General features: G+C 55.5%; 1 protein-coding gene across 1 annotated transcript in view; it reads right to left on the bottom strand.

The window, feature by feature from the left end:
• Nucleotides 1-4,630: 4,630 nt before the first annotated feature.
• Nucleotides 4,631-10,655, bottom strand: part of COL23A1 (collagen, type XXIII, alpha 1) — a gene marked incomplete at its 5' end in the record, with an annotated part of 284,504 nt that continues 278,479 nt past the window's right edge. Inside the window, 9 exons of the mRNA XM_014539164.1 lie at nt 4,631-4,717; nt 5,118-5,156; nt 5,964-6,041; nt 6,934-7,020; nt 7,286-7,339; nt 9,108-9,134; nt 9,311-9,364; nt 9,449-9,511; nt 10,492-10,518. Coding sequence (XP_014394650.1) covers nt 4,715-4,717; nt 5,118-5,156; nt 5,964-6,041; nt 6,934-7,020; nt 7,286-7,339; nt 9,108-9,134; nt 9,311-9,364; nt 9,449-9,511; nt 10,492-10,518 — 432 coding nt within the window. The remainder of the gene's footprint in view (nt 4,718-5,117; nt 5,157-5,963; nt 6,042-6,933; nt 7,021-7,285; nt 7,340-9,107; nt 9,135-9,310; nt 9,365-9,448; nt 9,512-10,491; nt 10,519-10,655) is intronic.

Genomic DNA, 10,655 nt, shown 5'->3' with positions numbered 1-10,655 from the left:
TTCAGGTTGGTAAATTCTTTCGGGGAACGAGCCTGGCAGGCTTCCTACAGCCAAGTCATCCCGTGGAAACCGCCGCGCGGGAGAGGTCCCCAGCGTTCGCCGCTGCTCCCCTAGCGGGATCGGGGCCCCGGACTCAGTCCCTGAGTCGCCTTCCCGGTGCATAAAGTGGGATGCGCTGTGTTTGCTGGGACTCCAGGCCGGTGACCGCGAGCGGTGCCCGTGCTAATGGAGTCATCAAGTGCTTAGGCAGGAGGGGCGTCGGGAGGACTCCTGAGCCTCATAGTGAGCACGTGGCCAGGAAACCGAGGCCCGGGACGGGAAAGGACTTTGCTCTCAGACACAGCAAGTGTGCAGCGCAGGCTGGACTCCAGCGCAGGCCGGCCCGACTCCCAGCCCTGGGGGTGAGGGGTGGAAAGCTGGCAGCCCTTGGGGCGAGGGGTGGAAAGCTGGCAGCCCTGGGGGCGAGGGGTGGAAAGCTGGCTTAGCAGAGAGATGTCCCCTCCTGGCGTGGGGCACTGGGACTCTGCCTGGATGAACCCTGGAACAAGGGATCACAGCCCTCTGCTTTGCTCCCTCAACGCTGATTCCTTTATCTCTTCCCCCATAAAAATGTAAAATGTTTATTAGAGCATTTATTAAAGAACATTTGGAGTTTCTTTTTCCTTTTTATTGTGGAAACATATACATAACATAAAATTTACCATTTTAACCGTTTTTAAGTGTATAATTAAGTGGCATTCAGTACATTCATTTTGTGCAACCATACCACCATCCACCTCCAGAACTTTTCATCTTCTAAACTGGATAGAGTTTCTTACTTTTAATTGCAAAGCTGAATTGAACCTTATGTATGATTGAAAACAAAATTCCTCCCAAATTAACCAAAAATTCTTCCCACATATAGGGGAGGGGGATTTGACCTCAGAAAAGAAGTACAGGCCACAGGCAACCCTTTGGGGCTCATCTTTGGCCCTGTCTTGAGCCCAAATACGAACCTGTCTTGTGCCCAGGGCAGCCCAGAGGAGGTAGGTTGGCTCAGGGCTTTTTTAGTCTCAGGGTTGAGGGTGAGAATACTGCAGCCCGTCCCAGCCCTCATCTTACTCACTCTCCAGATGTTCAGGGTCAGGTGGCAAATCAGTTGGAGGTCAAGCCAGGCCTCCCAACTGGGCCATTTCCTGGGCCAAGGGGCAGGTCAACAACAGGAAGCCTCTCCTTCCGGCTCAGAAAAGCCCACTCATTTCTGCCTCTGGCCCCAGGCTAAGCACTCCTCTATCCATTATCTCACGCTCAGCCTTCTGGGGGCCATTGGAGGCCAAGAGGGCAGGGAATGGGAGGAAGTGGCTGAGTCAAAATTTGAACCTAGGGCATGGTGTTTCTCAATGCAGGCAGCACTGGCATTCTCATTGAGGTGATTCATCATGGGACGGGACTGTCCATGCCTTTCAGATGTTTGATATCCCTAGCCCTGCCCACTGAATCCGAGGAGTATCTCCTAGTCATTGTGACACCCAAAACTATCCCATGTAGTATCCTAGGGATCAGGAGGAGGGAGACCCTAGTCCTCTCATGGGGTAGGAATTTTTGTGGTTAGTTTAGCTGCCATGGCACACAGTGGGGCTCAATAAATGTGCTTCCCTTTCTTCTGGAAGCGGGTAGTTCTTGTCAGGGAGATGTGAAACCCTTGGTCCTGGAAGCTCTGCTGTGAGTCAGGGCGCTCACCCATGTCTCATCTGGGACCTTGAGCAAGTCATTTACTCTTCTCCAGCCTCTCGTCCCCACTCCAAGCTCTTGGAGCAATCTGCACCCTCTAAAATGAGAAGTTTGCAGTTGAAGTTTACAGACCTGAGGATACACTGTGAGGCCACAAGGGGGCAGCAATGGGCCATAATGACCTTGCCCTACCCAAAGGAGCAGGAAAGGGACCTCCTCCGGTGTCTGAGGAAGGGGCCACATGTGGCTTCTAAGAGGATCTGCCCACCAATCCCCCAGCAGCATGGTGCTGCCTAGCAGACTCTGGGCCCTGACAAGCAATTTCAGAAAGACAATCCTGGTTGTTTATCCCTGGGCAGAGGGCTACTCCCTCAGAGCCTGCTTCCCCACATGTAACATGGAAATAGTGACATGAATCACATAGGCTCCCTCCTTCATAGGTGGGGGGATCCATGAGGTACCTGAGTGGAGGGAGGAGTGAATTTACAAACTCTAGAGTGCAGTAGATTTGTGAGGTTATGCTGGAATGCCCAAGGACACTTGGACAGCTTGTGATGTCCATCGGTCATCACAGCCCCACTGTGTTTCTCTTCCTTTTCACACTACTGGCTTCCCCGGTGACCAAGACGACTGGCTGAGCAGTGGGCCTGCCACTTATCGCCAGCAATTGAGGGAGACAGAGGTGAGGACTTGACACATTCCTCCTCCTTAGCTGGTGTAGGGCTGGGCCTCTTCTGCTCAGCGAGGAGGCCACATAGTACGGCCAGGGGGACTACTCAAACCATGGCCCTCCTTAGGCCCCAGTCCTTGGAGAAGGCCTAAGATGCTGTCATGCAGGCCTTGTCTACTAGTATACCACCCCGGATGTGCTTGGTTTTGCCATCTGTGAAATGGGCATATTTGCTGGGTCCCTCTCTCAGGGTTGTTATAAGGACCAGCTGGAATAAACGATGTAGAAATGCTTTGCAAGACTATGGCCCTTGCTTGGTCTTGGAGTGGGGAAGAGAGAGAGAGAACTCAGACTCATGGGAGCTGCCAGGTGCCTGCCCTGCCCTGGGTTCTTGTATCCCATGCAGTTGGTCCTCATTAACCACCGTCAGAGTGTAGGCATCCCTGTCCCTTCTTATAGATGAGGTGGCAGGTTGGATTTCCTAAGAGGGCTGCAACAAGAGCTACCTCACATTTCCTCCTTAAAATAGGATGTTGACACTTTTCCCTTGAAAACTTTACCACTGATGGTGGCAGGAAGTGACACCAGATGACTTCTGAGGCTTGGCCATAAAAGGTGACACAGCTTCCACCTGGATCACCATGGAACATTCACTCCTGGAATTCAGCATGAGGAGCCAGACCACGAGGGATAGGTGTTCTGCCATCTGACCTCCCAGCTGACAGCCAGCATCAACCACCAGGTGTGGGAGAGCTTGAGCCACAACCACCCCGCTGAGCCCATTAACCCCAGAACTGAGAGAGAGGAATATAAAGGATCATTGTTGTAAAGCAACAAGTTTTGGGGTGACTTTCTATGTAGCAGTCACTGGTCACTGGCTCAGGGATGTGACTGTCCAGAAGGCTCGGCTGGTACGTGGCCGGACGAGGCCTTGTGTCTGTGTCTTCCAAACTTAACGCCACGACCCTGAGCTACTGCCTCTGGTTTCTGGGGTGGGTTTCTCTGGCTTCTGTCCCTCCCCACTTTGCAATGGCCAGGCTGAAACCTTAGCCAGAGGTGCCCCAGGGGCAGTCTGCAAGGACAGGCTCAACCAGACACAAATTCATGGTTTATTACACACAGCAATACCTATCTACACAGAGAGGGGAGGCAAGTCGCTGGGCCAGAGCTGGTGGCTGGGACCTTTGTCACAGGTGGGGAAGCCTTTCCTTCGAGCGCGATGCTCAGGTCGCAGGCCCCCTGCTCGGGCCAGCTGGGAACCACACTGGGACTCTCTTCATCTGTACAGTTCACCCGGAAGACCACTTTCGGCTAGTGGACCAGAGTGCTCCTGGGTGGGAGACTGGGGCCAGTGAGACCCAAGCTCTGAGCTAGAGGCCCATCTCCTCCGGCTGGCAAAGTCTCATCACACCCCTGCTCTGGGGTTGGGGGGAGGCCCCCTGCTCGGGCCAGCTGGGAACCACACTGGGACTCTCTTCATCTGTACAGTTCACCCGGAAGACCACTTTCGGCTAGTGGACCAGAGTGCTCCTGGGTGGGAGACTGGGGCCAGTGAGACCCAAGCTCTGAGCTAGAGGCCCATCTCCTCCGGCTGGCAAAGTCTCATCACACCCCTGCTCTGGGGTGGGGGTGGGGGGCCAGACAGGAAGCAGCAGTCACTCCAGCATGGGCCTTGCCATCCTCCACACTTGGTCACCATGGGGCTCCCTGCAGTTGGGTCCACGTGGTGGTGATCACAGTGCTTGGCCTATACTCCTGGCCAGAAGACATGTGTTCTCAAACAGGCTGGCTTCCCGAGGCCTAATGAAGTTGGTGAGAGCTAGACCTGCCTGGGGTGCTTTCTACAGCTCCCAGTACCCAGCTGCAAGTGCTGGGTGGGAGGCCTGTCCTTCCTGGTGAACCCAGGGTCCAGGAGGGTGAGCAGCTGGCTCTGGCTGAAGAGGCCTGGAGCAGCTGCAGGGCCGTCCATGCCCCAGGTGCCCCCCTGGGGGCTCTGGAGCTTCAGGGAGCAGGCTCTTGTAGGGCAGCTGGGCAGCCAGACGCTCTGCTAATCAGGTGACTGAAGGCCCAACCCGGCATCTTTGCAGCTTCGTCTGAGCCAGGCACCAAATCCTATGGTTGCCCCTCAAGTACACAATTCCCTGATTGGCCTGTCCACGTTCCTGCCAGCTTCACATGCTGATTGTTCTGGGGCTGGGCCGGGCACATGCTCAAAGGTTAAAGGCCACAGGCAGTGCATCCCATGAAAAAAAAAAATCAATATATTACTGTTTTGTTTTTACAAAAATTAAAAATGTCCACATGGATCTGTACAGGCAGTGAGCTGGGTTCTGATCACTGGAAAAGGAGAGAAAGACTGAGGTGAGGAGGGACCATGAGGCCCCTGGGGCCCTCCCCGGTCTGGAACTCATCCATCCTGCCCATTTCCCCAGGAACAGGCAGGCCCCCTCCCCTAGTCCCGGGCTCCTGGCTTCTACCCCTCTCAGGGGGCGCTGATGGCTTTGCACTGGCTCCGCCAGATGCTGAGTGAGCCCCATGCAGCCACGGGTGGGCTGTGCATAATCACCCAGGATTATGGCCCCAAGCCTCAGGTCACACGACGGGAGAGTCAAAACTAGGCTTGTGACAGGGAAACCTGGCTATTCAGTCACTGTAGGGAGCCGCAGAGGCCCACCTCCAGGCCCCTCTTGTCTCCCAACTCCTCCCTGCTTGTCCCGGAGGTTTCCCTACAAGGTACCTTATGCCAGCAGCCAGGCACGGGCAGCCCGTCAGTGCCCTGGAAAGGAAGAAGGTTTCAGTGATGGGGGCAAGGGCTGGTCAGCTCTCCACCCTGGCACACTCTTGCCCTGGGTGAAGGGATGACAGCCCAGGGAGCTGCCATGTGAGGTTGCTGGAGCCCATTGAAACAGGACCCGAATGCCTGCCCGGTCCATCCAGGCGACCCAGGCACGGGACAGACCACTCCTCACTGCACTTGTCCTGAGTGCATCCCCTGGGGCTTTGTTGGGACACCTGTGCCGGGGGCAGAACCGGGAGGACCCTGGAGTTCTGGGCTCATGCTGTACATCTGCTGATAATGGGGGCGGAGGGGGGGCGACCTAATGGCCATGACCTGGTGGCCATAACAGTGGCTTTAGACCCTCACCCTGAGGGCCTGAGAGTTTTCAGGAGTTGAAGAGGATATGGACATTTCAGGAAGTGGGACCCCCTCTGTGTGGCCCATCCTGGTCTCTGTGTCTGGATCTGAGCCACGGGGTCAGGAGGAGGCCAGCAGGGTGAAACCTGGGCAGGGGGTTGTCTGGAAGCATCAGCCATTACTGCTCAGCAATCAGACACAAGTGGGGGGTCATGGGAGATGGTCCTTAAGCGGCCTGGAAGATGGGGGACTGGAGAGGGACAAGGCTGATCCTATAGTCCCTGGGGGACCCTTGGGCAAAGACACTTCACTCTGTCCAAGGCACACTGACGTGCATCCAGCAGGGGCGCAGGCTGGGGCCTGAGGGTGGTGGGGAGGAGGCAGGCAGGATGGGGAAGGGGGGCAGATGCCAGCACAGCACAGCACACAGCAGGCCAGACCATGTACCGCAGGGCAGGGCCCGCTGCCCCTCGCCAGGCCCTTCGAGCCCGGTGCCCCTCGCTTGCCTCCGCATTTAGGATTTTCCTGTTTCAAAGACAAAGACTTCATGACTTGGAAGGAAGTCTCGGCCCAGGGGCTAGATCTGCAGGGCCACCCTGTTCCCTGCTGCCCTTGGTGCTTTTTGCATGTGCTCACTGCTCAGATGTTCATGTCTTTTTCTCATTGCCTCTTCAAAGCCATCTGAGGGTGGGATAGTCTGAGGGTGGGACAGCACCCCCACTGTATGGATGAGGAGACTGAGGAACAGGGCGAAGTGACTCACTCAAGGTCAGAGGACTGGGCCTCTGGGGGTCCCCGGCCCTGACCTTCCTTTGGTAGGTGGCCTCTCCCCATGCCCCTGGCAAGGGGGACCAGGTAGGAATATCTGGTCAAGTTTAGGATGGAAACTCAGCTGTTTCATTTTCCCTGTCTTTTCTGAGCTCCACTGAAATAGTCTGACATGTAACCTCTGCTGACTTCTAGAAAAAGGAAACTGAATTTTGGTTATTTTAGGCCCTGGGTCGGATGGGCCATCAGGGGCTGTGGTGACACAGCAGGAAAGGAGGAGGCTGTGGGAGCAGGGAAGGGAGGGGAGGGGCAGAGGGACAGCATGGGGCCACCCAGGCAGAAAAGCCTTCTCCCGGGTGGGACAGATACCCAGAGAGGTAAGGGCGGTCCCACCCTCTCTATGGACAAGGAAGTGGAGTAAAGAGGGGCAGTGACGCTGGAAACAGATTCTGCCCCCCGGGGTCTCCTTTCTATAGAGGGGATGGGTCTCAACTTGCACCCATGGTGGGGTCAGGACTAGAGCAAGAGGGCCCTCTGGGATGGGCGTGACAGTGATGGTGGCCCTGGCAGTGGAGGCAAAGATGACATGAAGATGCTGCAGGAGCAGCAAAGACCTTGGTTGGGGCTCCCCTCCTGCTCTGACACGTACCACAGGGCATGGCTGGTCCAGTCCTGGCGGTCCCGGCTCGCCCTTCTGGCCCTTCACTCCTTTCCGGCCAGGGATGCCTCGCTCCCCCTGCACAAGAAGGGAGACGGGGGTATGGCCATGGCTGCCATGCCCAGGATGCCTCCAGCACCTCTGAGAGATGGGCCTGGGGCTGGCAGCCACCCTGCCCTGCTGCCCCCATCCCAGCCTCCACCTGCCCACCCACCTCTCTCTGCCTGCTTCTTGCCTCCCATGTCCTATCCGCCTCCTCCCTCCTCTTCACCTGCCTCCCTCCTTCTGTCCTCTTGCCCCATCTCCTCTCCAGCTGCCCCTATTTTCTCCCCGCCTACCCCACCTTCTCTCCACGTTCGCTCCGGTCGCCTTTCTCTCCTCGGGGTCCAGGGAAACCCTGACAAGGGGATTAAAGGTTAAACCTGAAAATGAGGTTTGAGGTTTTCCTCTCTTATCTGTCCCTCTCTGCCCCTCCCTCCATATTCGTGGTACCAACTGGCCCAGTCCCAACTCCTAGGCAGGCTGATGTAGGGACATGTGTGCCTTGAGGACACCAGCACTGCTTCCTCTGAATTAGAACCCTGTCAGAGTCTGTGCATGGAAGCCCCAGCAGTTTGCCAGGTCGAACAGGTGGGTGTGGCTTTGAGATGACACCTGAGCTCTAGGCCTCCCAGAAGGCAGCTGTGGCCATGGAGTCTTTAGCTCTGCCCTGACGACCTCCCTGAGTCCAGATGTCTTCTTCTCCTGACCCTTTTCATCGATGGAACAAGCCCCGCCCAGTCAGAAACTCAGGTTAGAGTTCTTCCTTTTCCTTGTCTGCAGTTGTTCTTCAATGTGACACCTCCTAAAGTCTAGGGTAGACACCATTAGCCTTGCAGCCCTGTATCTGGTCACCATTTCCCTTCTAAGAGCTACTTGATTTTCCTGGGAACCCCCTCCTTTCTCATACTTCATTGATTTCACTCCTAGCTCCAGGATGGAGCATGTGATCAGGCCTGGCCAATTAGGGCACTGCATTTTTCTGGCCAAGTGAAATTTCAGCATTGACCCAACTGGGGTCAATGAGAGTTGATGAGACATTTTCTAAAAGAGTAGAGAGTGAGCCCAGCTGGCATGGCTCAGTGGTTGAGCATCCAATCGAACCAGGAGGTTGAGGTTCGATTCCAGGTCAGGGCATCTGCCCGGGTTGTGGGCTCCATCCCCATCGGGGGCGTGCAGCAGGCAGCCCATCAATGATCCTCTCCTGTCATTGATGTGTGTGTCTCTCTCTCCCTCTCCCTTCCTCCCTGAAATCAATAAAATATATTAAAAAAAAGAAGAGATAAATAGTCTTTCTCTAGAATTTGGGCCTGGAGAGATGCAGACCGGGTTGTGGGCTCCATCCCCATCGGGGGCGTGCAGCGGGCAGCCCATCAGTGATCCTCTCCTGTCATTGATGTGTCTCTCTCTCTCCCTCTCCCTTCCTCCCTGAAATCAATAAAATATATTTTTAAAAAAAGAAGAGAGAGACAAATAGTCTTTCTCCAGAATTTGGGCCTGGAGAGATGCAGGTCTGGAGCTATTGGCTCCATCTCACCATCACGTGGAACTTGGGATGATGCCCACGCAGAGGAATCACATACAAGAGACGCTGAGAGGTTGTGTTGTGTTGACACACTTGAGCCCTGGATCCATGTGCTGTACTTCTGGATTTTTCAGTTGTGAGTCAGTTTAAACCAGTTTAAATTGTGTTTTCTGTCTCTTGCAACCAACAGACACTTGATCCAGTCAACCTTGGACTAATACTTCCCCTCCTCTCCTTCCCACAATACTTCCTTAGCAGAAGCCTCATCATTTCTCACCAGGATATTGCAACAGGCTCCTTACTGCTCTCCCCACTTCCTGGCTCCAATGTATCACCCATCCATCATCTATTCATCCATCCACCCACCCATCCAAAAAGCACCTACTCTGGGCTGTGCATTGGACTTGGCACTGGGAATGTAGGGGACACCAGGCAGCTGTAGTCCTCTCTGGGCTGTGCATTGGACTTGGCACTGGGAATGTAGTCCCAGCCCTGGGAAAGGGGGTTACCAAGCCAACCAGATCATGCTACTGTACGTGCAGCATGAGGGCAAAGGCTACACACAGGAGGACCTGATCACAGTGAGCGGTGAGATACTTACATCTAGTCCTGGCTCCCCGGGTCTGCCCTGAGGAGAGACAAAGAGAAGGTGTGAGGGAGCGTAGCTGCTGGGAATTTCAGCCCTGTAAGTTGTCCACAAGCCTGAACTCTGGCCCTGAAGTGCAGGGGTTGAACCCCCAGGGCCGAGTGATACCACAGTGTGCAGCCATAGGTGGGGGGCTGGCATTAAAAAAAGGTGGTTACCTTCTCTCCTTTGGTTCCTGGCAGCCCAATAAGGCCTAGTGGACCAGCTGGCCCCTGGATGAAAAAGGAATGAATTAAGAGGCATGATGGTTATAGGAATTAGCACCTCTAACGACAAACAAGGCTCATGACACTCACAGGCAGGCCGCTGGGGCCTCTCTCCCCTGACTCGCCCTTCTCTCCCTTTGCTCCATCCAAGCCCTGGAAGTGAAGAGGGACACGGTCAGGGGAAAGGGTCAGACAGATGGAAGGCCAGGAAATCTTTGGGCCTGTGGGGCCCAGGTGTGCAGGGCAGAGAGACAGATTCCAGGCTCTGTCAGGTCTGGCCTGGGTTCCTTTCTGTGCAAACAATCAGAATGAGCTTCAGGTGTGAGCATTTTACCTTTTCCTGAGTACTCATGGTAGGTGGTTGTGCTCACACCCATTTCACAGATGAGGAAAGAGAGGCACAGAGGGAGCAGGGATGGACCCGCATAGCATAGCAAGCAAGTGGCAGGACTGACTACCAACTGAGTTTCTGAGCTCCATCCCTGACAGCGTCTGCCTCTTCTACACATAATCTGGGGAGGCCTTGGGAAAAAGAAGAGCCAGAAGCAGCACATCTGGCTGGCCACATGCTCGGCCCACTCAGCTCTGGGAGTCCATGACTCTGAGTCCTCCAGTTGGCCTCTGAGCTGGAAAAGCAGAGATGGGCTCCCCCAGGGGAGGGCAAACAGTGAGGCCAGCTGCCTCCCGCTCTGTGTGGCTCCTGGGGCAGGGCACACTGGCAGGCCACACTATGGTTTTAATTTAAGGGCAGAGGACACAACATTATGTAATACACACCAAACCCAAGACTTCATGTCAAGGCTGTGGGCAGTTGAGAGACAGATGTGCATGTGGGGGGCATAAGGGGAAGTGGCAATGAGGGGGGAGGTGCAGAGAAAGGGGAGAAACAGCGAGGAGGGAAAGCAGTGGACTGGGTCCCAGGCAGGAGGAGAAGGGGTAAGAACAGGGCCCCAAGTGTGGGCATGAGGGGGCACCAGCCTTAGGGGACTCAGAACATTCAGGCCCTGAGAAGATGCAGGGCTGGTCTGAGGCCACACATGGGGCCCTCACTTGGCCCATTGGCAAGGCTTTCTGAAACTGTCCAGGCTGTGAGTCTGCAGCAGGTAGGGGGTTCACCCACGCCCCAGACTCACCTTGGGACCCTGGATTCCCTGAAGACCCTGGAGGGAGGAGAGAGCAGATCAGGGCCAGGGCCCTCTTGCAGTGGTCACGAAGGCTTGCAGGCCACTCCCCGGCTCCTGTGGCCTTGACCTCAGGGCCTCCCAAGCCCAGATCCTGGCTCCGCCCTCCTTGCCTG

Source organism: Myotis brandtii, unplaced genomic scaffold (assembly GCF_000412655.1).
Source record: "Myotis brandtii unplaced genomic scaffold, ASM41265v1 scaffold208, whole genome shotgun sequence".
NCBI classification, from domain to species: Eukaryota; Metazoa; Chordata; class Mammalia; order Chiroptera; family Vespertilionidae; genus Myotis; species Myotis brandtii.
This window is presented reverse-complemented; position numbering and strand designations above follow the sequence as displayed.